At 49.1% G+C, this 22252-nt stretch overlaps 1 protein-coding gene across 3 annotated transcripts; it reads right to left on the reverse strand.

Annotated features, from left to right (window-relative positions):
* Positions 1-3956: 3956 nt before the first annotated feature.
* Positions 3957-22245, reverse strand: Cyb5rl (cytochrome b5 reductase like). 3 transcript variants are annotated; one of them, XM_048453270.3, is made up of 7 exons: positions 22108-22245; positions 20341-20608; positions 17803-17951; positions 15134-15221; positions 11860-11964; positions 8644-8847; positions 3957-5620 (listed from the first exon to the last, which is right to left on the reverse strand). In XM_048453270.3, the coding sequence occupies exons 2-7, from the start codon at positions 20536-20538 to the stop codon at positions 5417-5419; spliced, it is 948 nt and encodes a 315-aa protein (XP_048309227.3). In that variant the 5' UTR covers positions 20539-20608; positions 22108-22245; the 3' UTR covers positions 3957-5416. The 3 variants fall into 3 exon arrangements, with proteins under 3 accessions (XP_048309227.3, XP_048309228.3, XP_048309225.3); XM_048453271.3 differs by having other exon boundaries at positions 22084-22169; XM_048453268.3 differs by lacking the exon at positions 22108-22245 and adding an exon at positions 21922-22067.
* Positions 22246-22252: the final 7 nt, after the last annotated feature.

Below are 22252 nucleotides of genomic sequence, written 5' to 3' on the forward strand. Positions count from 1 at the left end.
ACAAAAAAAAAAAAAAAAAAAAAAAAAAAAAAAAAAAAAAAAAAAAAAAAAAAAAAAAAAAACCATGATTGAATACTTGCAATCTGGGGCATAGGAAAAAGAATCAAAGTGGGGGGATTGTTTTTGGTTTTTCATTTTTTTGAGACAAATTGGCCATGTTGCTCAGGCTGGTCTTGAATTCCTGGACTCAAGTGACCCTCCCACCTCAGCAGGAGTAGCAGAGACTGTAGGAGAGCCCCATCGTGCCGGGAGCACAGAGGATTGCTGATGATGACTTTTGGAAAGAAATGCTGTCCCCAGAGGTCAGCCCTGAGCTGAGTACTGCTGGGAATGGCTGGCAGGGAGATGACGGGGGAGCAGACAGGCCTGTCCTGTCATGATCTGGATATGAAATGTCCCCATATGTCGAATAGTACCCCATATGCGGTCTGTTTTGGAGGGTGTTAGACACTTTAGCAGTACCTCGCTGGAGGAAATAGGTCATTGGGGGTACAGGAGTGTCAAGGTGTCTCTGGGGCTATGCCTTGTCCTGATCCCTTCCTCTCTCACCCTGGCTGCTCTGACGCTGTGGTTAGCCATAGACCCCTGGCAGTGGAGTCAGCTGATAGACCAAAACTCTAAGCTCCTTCTTCTGTTTCACTCAGATCTTTGTCTCAGTGGAAACAAAAACAAAAACAACCAAAAACCAAAGACCTCCTAATACAGGCCCAGGCACCCATGTCAAGCCATGTAAGCTGTTCTCCTCACTAGAATAAGAGATAACCTGAAGAAGGGTTACATTCCTATTCTATAGATGAACAAACTGAGCTTCAAAAAAGCTAAATTACTTGTTGTGGGTCACAGGAAGAGACTTGAACCTAGGTCTGATTTATTTTAAGTGGATAAAAAGGAGAAAAAGAGCGTGCCACCACAGTGTTTGGCAAGTCATTTTGAATTTGAGTTGATGAGGAAAAGAGCAAAAATGGGGAAGCCAAGAGCCTGCCACATCTGAGGGCTATGGACACCCCAATGCCAGCACTGTTGGGTCCCACACCTAGGAGGTCCAGGACACAGGAGCTCACAGCGACTTCAGTGAATTACTGGAGAGCTATGAAGGGCCAATCCTGTGTGAGGAGGGAGAGACAGGAAGCATCTCAAGTCCCTACTTTTTAAAGTGTATGGACTGCTATGTTGGAGCTTTTTGTTTTCCTCTGTTTTTGAGAAAGCCTCTCAGGTACCCCAGGCTGTCTTCAAACACATTATGTAACCAAGGAGAACCTTGATCTGATCCTCCTGTCTCCACCTCCCAAGTGCCTGGGTACAGTAGAAACTGCCTTACAATCTTTAATTGTAGAACTATTTTTTAAACACAAGGTTGGGGGAAAAGAAAATAATAAAAATGCAGCGACCATGGAACCCAACACTCAGATTTTCCAGAATCTCATTTCAAGTATTTTCTGTAACACAATACAAGAGCAGGTATGGCCAGCAGTCCCTCCCTGGCCTTCGCCTGTCTATTACCAGCACTCACCTCTGGGCTTGCACTGGGCTATCTCTCAACAGTAAACATTATTTTGGAGTTTTACAATTCCAAAGTACAAGTCCTGTCCCAGTCCCAATTTGTGTGTGTGTGTGTGTGTGTGTGTGTGTGTGTGTGTGTGTGTGTGTTCGTCAGAGGACAACTTTTGGGAGTTGATCCTCTCTTCACCACGTGGGTTCCAGGGTTCAAACTCAGGCTATCAAACTTGGCAACAAGCACCAGTAGCTGCTGAGCCATCTTGCTGGCCCTGTACCTTTCCTTTTACTATGTGCAACTTATTCCATTCTGGCATTTAAAAACATGTAACCCATATTGGTACATGGAGACCTGATCCTGTTGTTTTTTACTACAGTCTGGTGTCCTTTACTGGGGCTTGGCTGTGCTAGAGTATGTCCTTAGTTTAGTAACCATGAGGCTCTAGGACTAGTCCCCAGCACTGAAACAAAACAAATAGAAAAACAAACAAAAGAGAACTGCTTATTTCTCAATCCTCTTTCCCATGAATAGATTTTACTCTTGACACACCTATAGGAACAGAAATCTATGTACATGTAGAACATGTACCTCCAGGTGTGCTCAGGTATCATATAACTTTTAAAACAATTACACATGTTGGAACTTGTGTCCCTTACATGATCTTGGTGGCTCAGTGGCTTAACTCGTGTCTCTAACCTGGGTAATATAATGGCATGCTTCCCTGTGGATGAAGAGTCCAGCCACTTGTACAGTAGTGTACAATTCTGCCTATGTCTCGGTACTGTACCTCCAGGAGGTGCTGAGCACCCTCTGTGATGGGAAATGGTAGCTGGGCTAGGCCAGGCAGGCTCCTGCTGTGCTCCCTGACTGATGAGGGCGTCAGTGGCAGAGGAGTCTGGGGTGCTGCTCTGTCTCGCTCACAGAATAGTGAGCTCTTCGTGGCTTTAGGTCACATTCAGCTCATGAGTGCCACTGCACTATCACACTATAGCAGCACCCAGGACACTCCATCCCCACAGCCTGCAGAGAGAGGGACGCATTATCAGGAGGGACTAGCCAGCTGACAGAACCCGCACACCAAGTGGGATGACTTCATGAATTTCAATCAATCCTCTCTAATGCTCACCTATACCTTGCCAGGCACAACAAACACCAACTGTGGGCTCTTAAGTACCCAGGTGACAGGAGAACTTTTGGCATCTTGGCATTGTAGGCACATCTGTGCCCTCACTAATGTTCCATGATAATTAATCCCACTAGTAGAAAGCCGGGTGGTGGTGGCACACACCTTTAATCTCAGTACTCAGAGGGTAGAAGAAGATTTCTGGGCTTGAGGCCAGCCTGGTCTATAAAGTGAATTTCAGGACAGTTAGGGCTATGCAGGGATGCATATGTAGTTGGATGTTTCCTTTCCCAATTCCATGTTCCCAAATACTAAGTAGCCACTTCCCAAATTACCACATAGAAGCTTATTTTAATTATAAATGCTCAATCAATAGCTCGGGCTTATTACTAACTAGCCCTTACATTTTTTAATTAACCCATATTCCTTTTTTACACTCTGCCATGTGGCGGCACATTTATTAGCAGGGCGCACTCATCTCCTCTCCCTCTGCATCTGCTGCTGACTCCAAACCCCGCCCTTCTCTTTCCCATCATTCTTAGTCTGGTTGCCCTGCCTATACTTCCTGCCTAGCTACTAGTCAATCAGCATTTTATTAAGCCAATTTGAGTGATAAATCTTTACAATATAAACCATGTCTTAAAAAAATTAACAAACAAACATCGCACTAGTAGCCAGGTTGCCCAAATTCTACAGAGTGATGTGAAGGAAAGGGATCCACCCTAGGACGGGGGTGTTAGTTGCCTCTGGGTGACCTGATCTAAAGTTCAGGCATTAAATATCTAAAACAGAAACAGAGAGATGCAGATGGGGACTGCCCTAGATTCCTCACCCCAAGTGGAGCCCTCCCCTGCCCTCCTAGAGATGAGCAAGAGCACTGCTTCTGAAGCTTCTATTCTCAGGGCAGGGGGGTGTCCTGCCCTTCCTGCCGGCCAGGCTCAAGCCCTGCTCACCACTTTCTTAGCACTATGGAGCCCATTTTCTACGATACTCACCCCTTTTAGAGCTTCGACTTCCAATGTGTGCCTTGGCTGGGGCTCACCAGTGGGAAGGCTGCTATTTCCTGGGATCGTTGGCTCTTTGGCCCCCAGGAGCATCCATGAGGACCACCAGCAGGACTCAGCAAGGCATGGCGGTGAAGCTCTAGGAGCCTGAGAGAGGACATGTGTCTTGTCCCAAGCCATAGGCAAGGCGAGAAGAGGGCATGAACTGTGCTTGGGAGCCCTGGCCCTGGGCCAGGGCCTTTCACTCACGTCACACTGTGTTGTGACTGAGACCCAGAGAAAGCTGTCCCAAGCAGGTTGAAGACCCAGGCCAAACAAAATGAAGCGTCTTGACTTAATGTTCATGGAACTTTAATGTGCCCGTGTCACCCGGTTCTGAAGAGTCACACCTAACACCCTGTAAACCACGACAGAAGTCCCATGCCCCTGATACTGAGCGTGAAAACTTCCCACCACCCAGCTGCTCACCATGATTGTATAGTGAACACAGCCCAGAACAGGGATTTATTGGTTTTGATCTTCTGGGTGGGATAGCAAAGACAAAAATTCCTCTAGGCCTCACTACAACGACCTGCTGTGACTGAAGGGGACCTGGGATCCCTCCACACCCTTTCCTGCTGCCTTTCAGGCAAGGTTCCCCAGTGTCTCATGGAGGCCAGTTTGAAAAGCAGGGTTGAGACAGGAGACCTATAGGGCTGTCCCTGACATTCAGCTTGGGTGAGTCACTCTTGGGGCCTTGGTTTCCCTATTTGCATAGTGAATCTGCTGGACAGGGTTTTCTGGCATCAGAGCGTCTGTTCAGCTGGGAAGACTGCAACTCTGCGGTTATAAATGCCTAATCCTGAAGGCTCCTAGCTCTCAGCTTCTAACATTCTACTGCCGAGCTTTAGAAGTCTGGGACTGCCTGTATCTAGCCTATGCTGGCGCAGCATACTGGGGCCCAGGCTGTGGAAAGTAGAATTCATTAAGTCGACATGATGCCCAGGGGCAGCAAGTTCCCTGGAGAGGGCATGCCCCATGCAGGATGGAGGAGGTGGGAATGGGGGCTGGGTGGACCCGGATCAGCAGCCACTCAGTGGGCAGAGCTGGGAGAGGGACCCAGGTCTCCTGACTCCTGCTCTATCTTTAGATCTCCATAGCAACTGTCGCCAGGGCACCGAGCTGAAGGCACGGGCTATGTGGCTGCCTGCAGGAGGGAGGGGCGTTTGCCTCTATTACTCTTCTTTTGTGGGGAAAGGGCTCTGGGCTGGCTTCCTGAGCCAGGAAAGAGAAACTGAGCATGAAGCTGATCATGGCAGGAAAGACTTGGCACTGACACAGAACTGATCCAGGGAAGTGCCTTGTTCTGAGAACATAGTCAGGTCATCGAGCAAGGCCTCAGCAAGTCAGGTTCAAACCATGGAAGGTACAGAAGCTAAGGTCCTCCAAAGAGCTCTGAGCTTTTCCCGAAGTCATTGTCTTACCACTGACTCTGGACCCTCTGGAAGCATCAGAGAGGCTTCTCATCCCTTATCTCATCCAGTGCCCACCATCCTGAGCTTGGCAGGACTCCATGATTGGATTCCTTGGAGGAGTCTTCCCTGGCTTCCAGGCTAGCTGCTGGGTTCCCTTCACACACCAGAACTGGGAGGCAAGGACGAACCTTCTGTGCAAACAGGAAAGGAAGTTCCAAGGGTGATGACATTTCCCCAAGGTCTCTGGGTAAGTCAGCAGCAGGGTCTGGCCTGAACTCCTTGTCTTCTGATTCTAGTCTGGGCTCCTTCCTGTGCCCCTGTCTAAGGTCCATGGCCAGGGCTAGAAAAGGAAGTAGGAATCCTTAGTCAGACCAGCAGCCAGCAAACACCTAGCCATGTCCTCAGTAAATTCAGGGGAGCCACAGACTAATGCAAACGGCTTTCTCCGGCAGCGGGCCACTAGCTCATCAAGCAGTTCCTGGCCCAGGCGGCCAAAGTGGGTCTTCTCATGGTAGCTCCAGGGAAGCTGCTCTGGGGAGACCTCCTGAGAAGACAAGAAAGAGCAATCATGACTCTTGGGGTTCTCAGTCAGCTCTCTTCTGCCATTGTGGGAAACGGTAGAAACCAAAAAAAGCTCCTAGTTCCTAGGGAACCCTGGAGAGAGAGTCCTAGCAACTGCCACACTGAGTTACTAGCCTCTGAGCTATGAGATAAAGGCCCAGACTGTGGAAAACCATGGTCCTGCCAGCCAGGGTAAGAACACAGTCCTGTGGAGGCCCGAGGGGCAGGGGCTCCTAGTGTCCCATGTACTTTCAGGCCTTGCAGCCTCACTTCAAGGAGTCTGAATGACTTCCATGTCCTCTGGTGCTGTCAAGGGCACTCTGCAATGAACTGGATCTTCCTCTGCTCCCCCAAACACTCTCCTGACCCGGTAGAACCTTGAGAGCAGAGCTGGCAGACATTGCTGGCCTTATTTCTCCTTCCCATTTCCTGATTCTCCCCAACCACTCAGTTCCACTGGCCCTCCTAATTGTGCATCCCAAGATGCGCTGAGTGTGGTTACTCCTCAGTCGTGGTAGAGACCTTAAACAATGATAGATAGGTAGGCGCGGACTGGGGCAGCAGGAACACAAGCACCCCTTGGGGCTCTGAGCCTGCAGGATGGACTTCTACCTCAGCAGACCCAGAAAGGGTGAGCAGGCATTGGGGAAGGAGGCAGGGGACAGCAGGAACAAAGGCTAGCTGCTAGGGCTGTGTACTTGCGGCCTGTACCTGTGGCACCAGGACACGGCATTGGGGAGGACAGGCCAAGATGGAGTTGGCAAGGTCAACAGTGGGCTTGGGGAGTCGTGAGAACAGTGGGGACAGTGAATGCCTAGGAGCAAGGCGGTGCAGAATGAAGGACAAGTCGGCAGGAGTCGGGAGCCCTGAAGACGCTGTTCCTAGGCTGAGGCAGGGAAAGCTGCAAGCTGAGGCAAATGTGTGTGGGTGAGCAGAGTTACCACAGTCACCCGACTCCTGTTATCGAGTCGGCCCATTTTCCTGCCTAGCCTTGGGCATCTAGCATCATCACAGCCTGGCAGAGCCAAAAGTGATCTTTAATATAACTCCCTGGTCCAGGCTCAGATGCCACCTCTTTCCTGCAACAGGCCTGACCTCACTTGTCCCCTTGCTGGTCAGGAGTGACGGTCATTCTGTTGGCCCGTATGTGTGGTGTACTGATAGACCGCTAAGAGAATGTCCTCTGTGCAGGACCAGATGGGCTGGCACCCAGCTCTCTGTCGTGGCTACTTTGTTACTTTGGGTTCTACATCTGTAAAGGAGACAGGATGGCAGTATGAGCCTCACATGACTGTGTGGGGACTGAGTGCTCTGAATGGTACACAGAAAAGTTTAAAGAAGAGCAGTACCTGGTCAGTTTTTGTCAACTCACTAAAGCTGGAGTCATCTGAGAAGTAAGGCCCTCAGGGTGAGTAAATGCCTCGAGATCAGACCTGTGGAGCACATTCTCTCATTCTATTTCTTTTTTTTAAATGAGACAGGGATCCACTGTGTACAGCCCTGGCTGGCCTAGAACTCTCTATGTAGATCAGGCTGGTCTTGAACTCACAGAAATCTGCCCGCTTCTGCCTCCCAAGTGCTGGAATTAAAGGCGTGCACCACCACTGCCCGGCCAGTTCATTTTCTTAATTGATGATCAATGAGGAAGGGGTCCAGCTCACTGTGGGTGGTGCCATCCCTGAGCAGGGTCCTGGTGTATAAAGTAAACTGAACAAACCAGGAAGAAGCATTCCTTCACGGTCTCTGTTTTGGTTCCTGTCTTTGGGTTCAAGCTTCTGCCATGACTTCCACTCCAGATGGACTACACCTGAAGGCTGAAACAAAACCTTTCTTCCTAAGCTGCTTCTGGTCACCATCTTTATCAGCAACAGAGGATAACTAAGACACAGCGATGACCAGCTGTCCCTGCAGACAGGAAGTGTCTCACCTCCATTTGTGTCCCTGGCATCTCTCATTTGGTGAGGACAGAGGGGAAGAGGGCTAGCCAGCAGCCAGGTGAGTTCGCCAGGTGCCTGGCCCAGGCTTTGGTAGGATTTCTGTGCTGATGACCCAAGTCCTTCCCTTGTCCCCTCAGCTGCACATCAGCCTCCTGCTTCATGCCCTGGCTTGGACACTTCCTGCTGCTGCTGATGTTCACCACACAGACCCTCCCACGTGCATGTCAAAGAGCTTTCCACCTGGGGACATGTGTGAGGACCCTGGCTCTACAAAGCTCTCCAGTTTCCTAACCCCAGCTATAAGGCTGAGGGTCATATAAATTGCCAGAGACTTTCCAGAAATGTCTCAAGAAGGAACTGAGCAGGGAGCATAGTGCAGGACTATATGGCTACACTCAAGCAAAAGGAAATGGGGAGGGGGATGGCAGCATGGACTAAGTCCAGAAGAAGCAAAACCAGACCCTCTAGAAAGCAGACAATCAGCGATGGAAGGCTTGGCTTGAGATCAGGCATGTTGCGGCAGGAGCTGGCAGAGGCGGGGATACAGGAAACAGGATATAGGTGGTTTCCAGCTAGAAAACCTGCAGCTCTCTGAGTCCGACAGTAGCCATTCTGCTGCTGTGTGGAGGAACCGATGGAGGTGGCAGAGACCTTACTGAAGACACTGCCCAGTCAGTCTTGATGGAGCCTCTACTCTGGGCCTGGCCTATGTTAAATATCACAAGGAGTATGTGGGCCCACAGTCTTAGCCACAAACACCTGAACATGGCTGCTGCTGCTGTCTTGACCCCATATTCAGGTCCAAGCCCACACAAGGGATCCCAGGAGGTGGGTGGCTCTGAACTGGGGCTCAGGAATGTGAAGCATGGGGCCCAGCTCTGGCTCCCCCATCTGAATGTGCCCCTTGGCCCAGCCCTTCTGTAAGCATGCTTCCTCCTCTGTGTGCCGGACTTGGCACTGCCTACCTCTCACACAGAGGCCTCGGGACTACCAGTACAGCACAGGGCAGAGAGGCCACAGCCAGTCCTCGGGACAGCACAGAGGAAGGGCAGCTTCACCCTGGCCTCACCTGACTGAGGACAAAGAAGGTTCGCACGTTCCAGAACCTGGCCTGCTCCTGGAGGAAGGTCTTCAGGTAGATGCTCTCGAAGGTCTTGAAGCAGCCAATCAAGGTGACGAAGGTCTCGTCATCTGCATTGTCTGTGATGCTCTGCAGGATGGGCACCATAGGGGCCAGGCCTGTGCCAGCTGCCAGCATGAGGAGTTCACCATACTAGAGAGGATGACATCAGAGCAGACGGTGGGGCCTCACCCACTACCCATTTGTGGGTCTTCTCTGGGCTAAGCTGAACAGCGAAGCCTTTCTCACGTGTCCCAACCATCTCTGCCATGCTCTACACTGGTGCAGGAGGCCACCTGGTTTGTGAGCAGCAGGCAAGGCCTACAAAACACAGGTTATAGAATTCTGCAGCTCCTGCACTGTAGCCCAACCTGAAAGGGGCTTGGCTGCCTCTGCTTACATATCTGTGCTAGCAAGGAACCCGCTACCCCCACAAAGTCGCTTCCTCTCCTACCAAAGCCTTTCCCTTCCCAACTTCATCCCAGTCTGCTTTCTGACCCTGAGGAACTCTACAAAGGTTTTAGGGCCCCAGTCTAGAACCCTGAACCTCTCTTCTCTGAACTAAATGAAGTGATATATACATATGCCTAGCATGACACTGTAAGGTAGGTTCCTGCCCAAGAGGCTTAGTATCATCCAGCCTCCTCAGTGAGCCCATTTCCTGTTTGTAGGTTTCTTAAAAAAAAAAAAAAGACAGGCCTTTTCAAAGTCTCTCTGTCTCTCTGTCTCCTTCCTTCCTTCCTTTCTTCCTTCTTTCTTTCTTTTGTTATTTTTGCTTTTTTCAAGACAGGTTTTCTCTGTATAGCCCTGGCTGTCTTGGAACTCAGTAGACTCAAACTCAAAAGTTATGTCTGCCTCTGCCTCCCAAGTGCTGGGATTAAAAGCATGCACCATCACTGCCTGGTACTCAAAGTCAGTTTCTTAAAGGTTAATGCCTGATTCACACAGAAAAATATTCACCTTTTTCATTCCAGAGATTAGACTCGTGTGTATAAATACTAGCCATGTGATCTGGGCCTCAATTTCTTCACTGGTGGGAAACAATAATGAGACCATTTTCCTAAAATAGCTCCTATCTCAGCACTGCCGTGAGGACCAGAGGAGGTAACATAAATGCCCGGTATGGAGTTGAGATTTAATCATTGCAGCTTTTCCCCTTATTAAGACTGAGTCTAGGCCGGGTCACCATGTCCTGCAACCATGGTCCCTCCAACCTCTAGGTCTGTGACCTGCCTCGCTCCTCCTGTTCTTCCTTCCGTACTCAGGCTGTGCTCTAGGAAGCCTTCCTCAAGTAGGGCTGGGGTGGGAGTTCTTCCTTTCTGGTCCCCTAGTGCATTGTGCTCCCTCACACCACACTGGCAAACACTACCTGTCTCTTCCCGGACAGACGCTAGTGTCTGCCTGTGGCATGAAGGCACAGTAAGACATCTGTATGGTTGATTTAATGAGACAACTACAGGGCAGGGCTAGCAAGGGGCTGGGTACTGGAGCCTTCTCAGGGAGCAAAGTAGGCCCCGGCAAAAGCTTTGGTGGCCAATCTGAAGATAGGGCACTGCCCCTGCCCCTCTGCTGCTGGACCTGAGTGAAAGACAGGAGGCTCTGATGTCCTCAAGATGCAGGTCACAGGCACTGGGAGGCTCTCTCGCGGGAAAGGTGATCAGAGAACCATTTGCTCCAAGCTAGGAAAAGAAACAACACCCACACCCTGCTCTCAAGGGTCTGGGGGACACAGAATGCAGGGCCGACATGAGCGACGCCTGAACACTGCTGGAGAGATATACATATACACACACATACACATATATATACATATACATAGATGCACATAGATATACATATACACCTTTGAGTGTCAAAGTGGGGGCGGGTCACCTGCGAGTTGCCAGGAGGGCTGAGTGAGCCACCACATGGCAAGGGTTAAAGCCAGAGCCTGCACAGGGGATGGGTTTGGCAGTCTGCATGGGGGTATGTATTTCCTGTGATTGTGGGGGTGGACTAGGCAAGCAGTACACTGAGCTACAACCCAGTCCTGACAGGGCTGGTATCATGATGCTCATATACACGTGTGCGTGTACGTGTTTGTACATATGCCATGTGTGGGAGAGGGTTTGGAAGTGAGGACGTGAGCTGGCATCCCAGGAAGATGGTTTGCAGGTGCATTCTTCTTTCTGTCTGTCTCTGATGATTTTTTTTTGTTAGAGAACATGCTTTGCATTTATAATAAGGGGAAAATACAATAAAAGCTATTTTTAAATTAAACAAAAAGAATGGCAAGGCAAGCATGAATCATTATTTTCCACTTGTTTTGGTTTTGCTTTGTTTTCCTAATTATAAAGGTAATAGGTGTTCATTCCAGATAATTTGGAAAGTATAATGAAGAAAATGAAAATTGTCCATAATTTCCCTACCCAAACCTGTTAACATTTCACATATTTTCCATATATATTTTTTCTGTGCATTTTAAATTAGTTTCCCTAGTGGGTGTATATTGCTTTGTGTCTAGTACTTGTTACTTGCTCTTATAGCATAAGTATAGAGCATCATTAAAAACAAAACTTTGAACTCTAGGAGAATGTTCTATCAAGAACCTGTAATCCAGTGTGCTTAACTCTTCTCTTTGTTGGGTGCTCAGTTGCCTCTTTTGTTATTATAAATAAAAATGCCACTAGCACAGGCAGGAGAAGCAGAGTTTGATTTTTTTTTTCCTCTTTGTAATAGACTTCCAGAAGTGGAATTACTGGGTTAAAGGATTCTCAAGACTGTCGATACACACTACTGGATGTCCTTCCAAGCATGAGACAGTCAAAGAGAAACTACCAATCTAGAGGTACTTGGCTCTCGGCAGTAAGTGTGGGCTGCATTCAGCCTCCTGAGAAGAGGGTGCAACTGGAACAGGATATGAGAGTCAGAGGGCATGGGGTCCTGAACCCCAAGTACTCGGGCCGGATTTTCTGAGTCACAGGGAGTCACTAACAGTTCTGGAGTAAAGTGGACAGTTTTGTTTATTAGGGCCTATCCATTCCCTCCCTTGTCTAAGGCCAACATCACTCTGGGTATTGGGTTTACGTATTGGAAGAAGAATGCATTGCGCTTCTATAGCCTGGAACAGGGAACTCACAGCCAGGAGACAGACCCTGCAAAGCTCCTCAAGACTAAAGGACTGACCTTGTTTGGTTCATAGAAGAAGCTTCCGAAAGGCCCTCTCCAGAAAGATGTGTCTCCTGTTCTCCAGGACTCCACGTACCGGGACATCAGCCCAGTCGGATAGCACTTGAAGCAAACACAGGGAACAGTCAGTGGGCGGCACGTTCTGATGCACAAGCCTCCCTAGCCAACACTTGGAATTCCTTCTGAATGCTCAGTGACTCCCAAGGGACTCTCAGGCTGTCTTCTGCGCCCTACATGTTGGAGCTATCGTCCACACTGGCATCTACCTACACAAGGTGGATGATGTGGTTGAGATGAAACTCCAGTGGACCTACCAACTTCAAGATCTCACACCAAATGCCTGAGGAGAGCACGCAGGGAATGCAGCCCAGCAAAGAATGGAATAGTGACTAAAGCAACTAGTACTTAGTGTCAGAGAGACAGCAGCCTGCCAAGGGATGTCCCTTCTAACAGGGAAGCTATTTCGCAGGTGCTAGTCTGTGGTTTGTGGGACAGACATTGAGTCTTCCAAGAGATGCGGGAGATTCATATTTTTACCGAAAACCCTCCCACTTCTGAAATGTCAGCAATAAACTCATAATTCTGCAATTCCAGGCAGGCTAAAGCCAAGTACAAATGTACACTGTCTCAGGCTTATTCTATATCACCTCCTGATGGGATGGCTGCTATGTGAGTCCACACTGCCTGTCTGCTCTGTTCCAAGCACCATGCTGGGGTAGCAGGGCACACAGTGTGACCTGAAACACCATGAAGACATCCAGTGCCTGAACCATGAACATGCAGCAATAAGTATTCCAGTCAACTCATTTATCCAGTCAGGCCTCCTCTGAAAAGGCTCCAAGGATAGGAAGGATGCATATGTACATCTCAGACATAAACAAGGTAGATACTGACCCACGAACAGGAGCCCTGAGCCCATAGAGTGAGATAAGGCTGGCCTTCTTGGGGGCCAGGGAGACATGCAAAAAAAAACCCCTCTGGGCACCTGCAGCAGCATGGTCAACAGCACAGAGTCCAGTCTTCTCTCGGGAAGAACAGATGGCCATGGAGGGGTAGAGTCAGGGGAAACAGTTGGGGACAAAACTGAAAGGGTGGTTGGGATGGCCCGAGGCTTGAAGGAGAGACTAGATTTGGTGATCAGACCTACCTTTGAGCACCCGTAGCTACCTCTGACACCAAGGCACAGGAAGTTCCTGCTCACCTGGGAGAGGCCTGGGAGGGAGGGTTTTTACTGGAAGGTATGTGGGAACACATTTTGGTTGCTGGGCCCAATTTGGGGAAAGTAAAAACCCCAGCTATGGGGGTTAGAGAGATGGTTCAGTAATTAAGAGCACTGGCCGCTCTTCCAGAGGACCTGGGTTCGATTTCTAGCACCTACATGGCGGCTCACAACTGTTTGTAACTCCAGTTCTAGGGAAGCAGCCACTCTTAGACATACACACAGACAAAACATTTAAACATGTCAAACAAAGAAACAAACAAACAGAACGCAGCTATGGCCCTAGATGCCCCGTGACACAACACCACCAAAGAAAGGGCACCACGCAGAGCCTGGCTTGGAGCTAACGTCCATCAGTCCACTACTCAAGGGGCTTTTCAGCTTCAGTGTCTTTATCGCTAAAATGTGGTCTTCCCGAGGTCATGAGTTGAAATGAGAAAATGTGAACAGAGCTACACGCAGCGTAATCAGTGCCCAGCAGGTGCCTGAAAGAGAAGCCCGCCTTCATTTCCTCGCGGGAAAGTCAACCCACAAATTCCCACTGCCTTCCCAATTTGCACAGACATTTCCAGCTCTTCCCAGCCAGTGGCTTAGGGATAATGAGATACCTCTCCAGAGGAGGGATCCAGCTGCTCTGGAGGGCTGTCTCCAGGCTTACCCTCTCAGCAGAAGCACCCTAGACAAGCAGCCCCGGGAAGCAGGCCATTTGGAGAGGATTTGTGGAATCTCCCAGACAAACAGTAGCGTGCAGAAGGGAGCTCGTCCAGGCTTATGTGGGAAGGAATAAACATTCGGGCTCTGCAGGCAAGCAGGGTAGCAGGAGCCCAAAGCGGCCCTAGGCCCGAATCAGGGGCTTGCTCACCCATAGTCCTCCTTCCTCCACCTTCCACTTTCGCTCTCCTGAGCCTCAGCCTGAAGAGGCTTGGGTATGCTCCCTAGGTCTCCATGAGGGAAATGCTCTCACTGGCAGGTGTGTCAGACCCGTGGCCTGTGGCCACAGACAGCTAAGGGGAGCTTTGAAAGTGGCCTGACACTAAACTGAAAACTTACTTTAAAACATTAGTATTTTTGTTTTCGGGTTTGTTCGTTTGTTGAGTCTATTGTTCTGGAGCATGAATTTTGTAGATACGGCATGGTGTTGCAAGGCTGGACGTGCCTGGCAGAGCTACAACAGGTTGGAATGCACGAAGCTGCACTTGCTGGAGGCCAAAGGTCAGAGCGTCAGTGGGTCCGTGAAAAGCAATCCACTTAGTTTCTTCACTCTAGGCCTCCTTGACTGTAATTTACTGCTATGATCTTGGGTCTCCAGGGCATTTTGTGTCCAGCTCATTTCACTCGGCTCTGACAGGTCTTCCTCTGGCCCAGCTGCCCCCACAGGCAGACCTGTTTCCTGTCCCCCTTTCCTGGCTATGGGCACTCTCGGCCTAGAATGCCATTCCCTGACACCATCAGCTCACACTCCCCCTTCGAGGCCCACCTCCTGGAGAGAGGATGTCAGGTTAGTTCTGTCTGGCATCCTGTCCCCTTCTATGCCCGGATGAACACCTTTCCCAGTCCATGTTTCTTCTGTTATGCTGCTCCAGTCTCAGACCTTTCTTTCCTTACTTCTCAGCCCTCAAACACAACTGGTATACCAGTTGCCCTGAGCTTGGCCGGTCCTCCTGTCATGACTAGCTTCATGCTGCATTGAGCCGATCTGATCACTCTGTCCTGGGCTTCGTCCCTCCAGGTCAGGCTGGATCCCTGTGCTAGCAAACACAGGTGCAGAGACTTGCTTCCACTTCATCTCAGCTCAGCACTCTCTTTCCATCAGTTGATAACAGGTGATAAGGCACAGCTTTCCCGAAATCTCCCAGTAACATTCCCTCTGTAATGGCCAGCAGCACCCTCCTTGGAAAAGGAGAGGGAAGAGGCCCCCCCAAACTATTGTTCCTTCAAGTCAGCTTATTCTCACACCAACTAATAGATGGGAACCACTCCAACTCAGTCAGGCTAGAGGGGGAGGTCCAGGTCCATAGCACCTTACAAAAGTCTCAACAAGAATCAACTCACCTTGATTAAAACATCAAAGTATCCTTCCGCAGTGACAGGGCTGATGGGAGTATAGGCTCTCTGAATTTCTAAGCCATCTGCTGTACCTCTGGGAAGAAGAAGTACACAGACAGTGGGTAGTCAGTTGTTTAATGGACTCTTATCATGTGCCTCTTCTGTCAGGCTAATGGACATACAAATGGTTCCCAGTCATTCCCAGAGGTTCTTGTCAAGGGACAGGTAAGGAACAGCAGAAGGAAGGGCAATGAGTTCAGCACTACCCATGCTACTTGTGAGGCATGTGTGCAGGTCACTTAATCCTTAAGCAACATCCTCTGAAAAGTAGGGGTAGCCATTTAGGTCCTGGGTGTGACTTCACCAGAATCAGTCATAGAGTATGTCAAAAAGAACACTGACAACAAAAAATATACTGATGATGTGAGCAGTCTGTGGGGCATTCCTGGGGTTTTCTGACTTCTGCACTACAAAATAACAGATTAAAAACTCCTGCTGAGATTCATGAAACATAACCATAGGCCAGCAAGCACCAGAACTGGAGGAATCCTCAGAGGGGCTTGATGCTGAAACTCTGCCAATGTATGGATTGTCTTTAGAATGTTGGCAACAATGGGGTCAGGAGAGCAATCATGATAATAGCTATGAGGTATGAATGTCTATTGTGTACCAGGCATAGTATATGCATAATCTTACTTAAAATAACAACCTAAGGCTGGAGACAAGGCTCAGAGGTTAGGACTCTGAGTACTCACTGCTCTTGCAGAGGATCTGTTTGGTTCTCTGCCCCTATATCAGGTAGCTTACAACTGCCAGTAACTCTAGTTTCAGGGAATCTGATACCTTCTTACCTCCATGGACACTCCGCACGTGATGCACATACATAAACTCAAGCACACATGCATACACATAAAAATAAAGTCTTTAAAAGAAATCCAGAGCCAGTTGTGGTGGCGCACACTTTTAATCTCAGCATTCATGAGCCAGAGGCAGGTGGATCTCAGGGAATTTGAGGCTAGCCTGGTCTACAGAAATAGTTCCAGGGCAACTAGGGATACAAAGAGAAACCCTGTCTCGTAAAAACAAAAGCAAAAACCAAACAAAACAACAACAACAAAAGATAAAGAATGCTAAAAGAAGGAACGCCATTTGCACAGTGGCATTTGACTACGGTTCCAACTCCAGTTTGATCCTGCTCCTTGAAGTACCTCAGGTAGCTGGGTGTGGTAGTGCACCCTATAGTCCTAGCACTTGGGAGACTGAGGCAGAAAATGCATGAGTTTGAGCTGGCCTAGAGTACATCATGACCTTGAAAAAACAAACAAAACTAAAAAACAAAACCCAAAACCAAACAATAGCAGAAACCCTGACAACTTACTTCCCAGGACACCCAAACACTCTAGCCTTACTGTGTACAAAATGTTCTGCCCTGGTGTCTGCAAAGACTGAAAGGCCCTCCCAAGTGCAGGAGCTAGACAGGTAAAGTCTGACATGTCTCAGAGGGAGTGAGCACTGCCATCTGTAAACTCGGGAGTCTGCTGGAGTCGGGCACTGAAGATGAGCAGGCCCCTGATAGGTGGGCCAGGAAGGGAACAGCCTGGGCTAGACAAGTGCAGGCAAGTCAGGAACTAGTAGCTGAATTTCAAGGCTAAGACATGGGCACATGTGGAGTAGGGAAGGGAGGACCTGGCAGGAAGGGAGGTTGGACAGCCATGGATTAGAATGTCATTGTGGAAGCAATGAGGAGCTACAGAACGTGTCTTAATGACTGATATGGTCAGATATATTAGGAATGTCACTGGGTGGTAGAGAGGATGGAGGGGAGTCAGCCTAGAATCTGGGTGTCCTGCCCACCCCAATTCATGGGTGGAGAGTTGCACAGCTATAACCTACATTATGGCTTCTCCTGCCAACTGAAACACTGAGTTTGAAGGACTGCCAGCCAGGTCACAGGCCATAGGAACTGGACACAAATACCAGGGGCCAGTGTGAGCTAAGTGGCTAGTCTGACCAGTAGTAAGCTCTCTTTCTAGTTCCTTCCCACCTTGCCTTTTGGCCATGGCTTGTTTGTTTTGTTGTTGTTATTTGTCTCGTTAGCTTGTTTGCTGACTTCGTCTTGTCTTGCCAACCCCATAAGCTCCAGCAATCTTGGGGCTCAGATCTAGGCCCTTTTTTCCTCCCACATATGCATATGCTCCTGAATACTGTCTGGGTGTGTGATAACATCTTCCAGATAATGGCAACTACCAGTCAGAAGTCTGTAAGGTTAAATAAGGTAATGAGTGTGAGGAGACAGAACTAATAAGACCTGTGCTTTGGCTAGCAAGACCTGTGCCTTAGCTAGTAAGACCTGTGCCTTGGCTAGTAAGACCTGTGCCTTGGCTAGTAAGATCTGTGCCTTGGCTAGTAAGACCTGTGCCTTGGCTAGTAAGACCTGTGCCTTAGCTAGCAAGACCTGTGCCTTGGCTAGTAAGTGCCATTAAGGTGTTGGTATTATTTATCTCAAAAACACATTACTGAGGTCCATGTCAAGGACCCTGAGTCATATGCTCCTGGGTCTATCTTGAAGATGGCAAACAAGGGTGTAAGAAGGCCAAACAAGCTGCCTCAGGCTACTCAGCTGGTCCGTGGCAAAGCATGACAGCAGACTTGGTCCTCCCACAACCTGAGTGTACCGTAGGATGAGGTGCTGCCCAGGATGCAGGCCGAGTTGATTGTTCCCAGGCAGTGTAAACCGGACATGATAGGTGTCCTTGGTGAGTTTCTCTATGGAGCTGATGTGGAAGGCCAGGAAGGTCTCCGGACTCAGCTTGGTGGAGCAGCCCTGCAACGAGAAAAGTCTTGACTTCTAGGGGACAGGCCTAAGGGACACACATCCTTGACACTTTTCCTGATGAGAGCCATTTCTTGATGTGACAAAGAGTTGACCCTACCTTGCTTCCCCTTTATCCACAGCACATGGAGTCTACCTGGTGTTTAAACTTTTTGTAGCTTCCCACAACCCCAGGACCAAGCACAGGCTCCTTAGCCTACACTCAAGGGAGCAGTGACTAACCACAAGCTTCATTTATCTGCCATAGGACAGATGGCAGATTTCCATTCCTCCTCCAAGGCCACCTGTCACTGCCCCCCAAGGTCCTCACTGTTCAAGTAGTATCCTCTGGACAAAACACTCACTCTAGGGTACTGAACATCTGCTCATCCTTCAGACTCATTAAGTTCCAGATCTGGAGAGCAGAAAACCCATGGAGTCATAGAGATGATCCAATCCAGCATCCTTATATCACATGTGGGGAAACTGAGGCCCGATGGCAATAGCTTATGAAAGGTCTCAAGTCTTGGCTCGGGAGGAACACAGAGGTGGGTTGTCCTCTGAGGACAGATTATTTAGAAGAGTCATTGACACAAGAGACAGAGAATATGGCAGGGCTCCAAAGAAAATTCAGGCCCATGAGGCTAAGAGGGGGTTCCCTCTTACAGGCTTTGGAGAGAAAAGGGAGGTTCCCCTGTCATATTGTTGATGAGTAGACCGTAATACATGCAGGCAGTCATTTCTCTGACTCCTAGGAGGCAGGAAGAGGGGAAAGGTTCAGCCCTTTAATTAACCTGTGTCCATAATATGTTGCCCCACTAGGGTACTTGACAAACTTCCTTTGCAGAAGTGAGAACTACAGAGTCACAGACAGTCACAGTACGGTACCTGACATCTGTGACAGACATCACTGAAGTTGTGAGGGTGCACAGAGAAGCGCTGCTGCATGGCTGTGTAGTCTCAAATCTAACTGCTTATTTGTTATTTGTTCAAAGTCAGCAGGGAGCAGGGACTCAAAATCATGTCCTCTGGGTTCAGCACATTGTCCTCACCATCCCAACTCCTCCTTGTGCCTCTGTGGGAAGCCTTCTCTGAATACCATGACTGAACTCTCTCTCAGACAGGGTCTCTCTGTAGCCCTGGCTGTCCTGACCTTGCTATGCAGACCAGGTGAATCTCAAACTCACAGAGATCCTCCTGCCTCTGCCTGCAATTAAAAGCGCACACCACAACACTTGGTTTGGTCTCTCTTGTATAGTATTCATATTTGGCTTACCTGAGGAAGGTGTGGTTGCAGCACCAAACTTAGAACCCAGTAACCAGTGTCTCAGTATTGACAGGCTGGGGATCCCAGACACTCTCTACCACAGCCCTCTTGAGCCAGGATGACCTCGTCTCCATCAGTCACAGATGCTGAGAACCCTGTCACAGCTGCCTGTGGCTAAAGAACACTGAGCTAGAGACAGGACACTGGGATTGATCCAGCTAGCTACTATTTCTGGGCCTTGGTCTCCTATTATGTAAAAAGAGGCCACTCATCTGATAGCATTACAGGGTTATAGGGAAAAGATAAATTAATGTATATGGTTGGGTATTTTTGTTGCTGTTTTGTTTTGTTTTGCTTTTTTGAGACAGGATCTCATGTAGCTCCTCAAACTGACCTGACTCACTACATGACCCAGGTTGGCTTTGAATCCCTGATTCTCCTGCCTCTAGCTTCCAAGTGCTGGGATCCAGAGAATGTACCACCACACCTAGCTTTGTATATGTATTTCATAAAATGTAAATTGCTATGGACATACAACCTATTATTACTTCATCACAATTTAAAATATGAAGCTATTAGATTAAAATATGCTGTTTGGCAATATCACTTCATTTTCTGTTATCACAGGTTAAGCACAGCCACTATATACCGAAACTGTAACTATTCTTGAAATATATGAAGTTCTTTTTGGGTTGAGGAAGGAAGTCAGTAAGCTCCAGAGACAACTGAGTAGTGATAGCACCCTATGGTCTGTATAATATACCACATTTCACCTTGTTCTTTTGAGGGTAAGGACTGTGTCTTGTTTACCACACATCCTCAATAGCTTATAGGACCTGGCATATAATAGGTATTCAATGGATATCTGATAAGTGAAATAATTATTAGGCTCTGTGTTAAACACCACAAATATCTGGGTCCACTTTGGAGATGGGTAAACTAAGGCTTCAAGAGGTTAAGGGGCTTAGATAAACCCACATAGCTACTAATAGGTTGGTTTCAGGTCTGGACCTTGCTTCCTGGATCGATCTGCTTCCATTATGACTACTTCTTACTCACCACTGTCTAGTCAAAGGCAAGGCAGGCACGGGGCAGGGCAGGGCCAGACAGATATTGAAACTCTGAACTCCTCACCTGGGTCTCGGATGACTGCTTCCCACTTAGCAGGCTCCGGTCATTTCTGGCTCGGGCTGCTTCCCATCTTTCCAGGTCTCGGTAATAGAGGTCAAACACACAGGGTGAGCAGCCACTCCCGCAGCACTGGGAGGGCAGGGGCTCCACAGGCTTCAACTGCAGCCAAGCTTCAGCATCGCTGTCCTCCTTCTCATCCATTGTCAGTGGGGCCTGGGCAGCATGGACAAAGGGACAACTGGGACAGGCCAGGCTCTCCTTTGCTGTCAGCCTGGGAGAAGGAAAATATGGGGGTTAGACTCTCTCCTCCTCTGTCCCTCACAGTCTCCTCAAGGCCTGCCAGGTTACAGGGACAGGGATGGCTTAACTAGGGATCTGTTGTCAGATGCTTACAATTATTGTGGTTTTGTGTGGGTGTGTGTAATAAGTAGTTTCTTAGCATAGAAGAGGATTTGGCTTCAGAAAAATCTTTTCCACTACTGCACAAGAAGCACTATGACTTCGGTATGGTTCTGAGGCTGGTGCACCAGGGAGAACGAGGCTGGTGTCTTACTTGTTCTGTATTCTACCAAACGACCTGGCCATGGAACGCCCCTACTGACTGGTGAGTGGCCACTCGACAGTCTGGGAGCAAGGCACAGGCTTAGGTGCTGGAACACAATAGAGGTGAACAGAAGGACAGTGTCCGTGTCGTTGTTCAGACCTAGCACAAAGTTAGAGCCATTCAATCATGCTGGGCCACACGAGTGAATGAGGCCTCTTTACGCCAATTACTCTTTGCGTTTGTGTATGTGTGTGGAGGGGGTATTAAAATGAGACAAGTGAGGGTTAGCCATACTGTCCTCTGCCTTGTATCTGCCTTAAATTTGGGATTCAAACAATCCTATGTGTCAGCTATTTTGGAAATTAGTAGAGAAGTTGGATACATCCACCACAGTCTTAAAGACATGGTTCCTTCCCATCTGGGAGGCACGATCCCTATTGCAGCCTAGGCCTAGATGCCTCTCTCTGCTCTTCAGGCCTTGACTGAAGATATCCTGAATGTCCTGGTCAGTATGCATTCATTTGTTAAATATACACTGTGTCAGACAACTGCTCTAGGTGCCAGGGACACAGTTCTCTGTGCTCAGGGGACAGTCATTAAACAAAATAAAAATGAACAACAACTTTGACAGAAGTTGAACAAGAGAAAAAGACCTAGACAAATGGACAGGAAGCGCGCGTGCGTGCGTGTGTGTTGCCACTGTTCATGTAGTTCTCTCTTTCTCTCTCCGGCCCCTAAATCTAAGTTCTACACGTTCACCCGGTGCTTAGCACAGCACCCACCCCCATCCCCACAGCGAGCGTGCCAGAAGCAGGTGCTGAGCAAAGGAGCGGCTCCTGGCACTGGTCCTGCCTCTGAGAAGCGAAAAGGAAACTTCAGGAGCAGAGGAAAAGTAACTTGCTTTCGGCGCTGGGCCGAAGCGCCGGGCGAGCAGCCGGGTGTCGAGCTGACATAGGGGGAGCCCCGTGCCCCTCGCAGGTTGTGGGAGCCCCAGCCAAGGAAAGCGTGGGCAGCAGTAAGGGGGTGGAGAGGACACCTACAGAGCACACGAGACGCCGGGCCCACTCAGCCGTTTCAACAGCGAGGGAGACCGAGACCTTTCAACCTCTAATTGCTTATGGTGGTCAAGGACGTCCCAGTTACAGGTTGGCGACGCCCGCACTCCTCTGTTCCGCCGCGAGGAACAGCACCACACTACCCACCTGCAACACCCTCCCGTCAGGTACCTGAGAAACTGAGAGCGCTTTGCAGGGTCAACCTATAAGCATAGGCACCACCTGAGGGGCGGAGGCAAAACAAAGATATTTTAACTGTGATTGGTTGAAGCTTCTGTCATTCTCAAAATGCGACTTTGCGCCCAGCCCCTTTCGC

Source organism: Myodes glareolus, chromosome 3 (assembly GCF_982192425.1).
Source record: "Myodes glareolus chromosome 3, mMyoGla1.1, whole genome shotgun sequence".
In the NCBI taxonomy this organism is placed as follows: domain Eukaryota; kingdom Metazoa; phylum Chordata; class Mammalia; order Rodentia; family Cricetidae; genus Myodes; species Myodes glareolus.

Excerpts from the sequence above, each read along its gene's own strand:
- Cyb5rl (XM_048453270.3), bottom strand. The coding sequence starts at position 20,538 with ATGGATGAGAAGGAGGACAGCGATGCTGAAGCTTGGCTGCAGTTGAAG. Across the intron at positions 15,222-17,802 it reads GGGCAGCACCTCATCCTACG|AGGTACAGCAGATGGCTTAG; the intron begins GTACACTCAGGT and ends TCTTCTTCCCAG. Across the intron at positions 8,848-11,859 it reads TCTTCTATGAACCAAACAAG|TATGGTGAACTCCTCATGCT; the intron begins GTCAGTCCTTTA and ends CATCCTCTCTAG.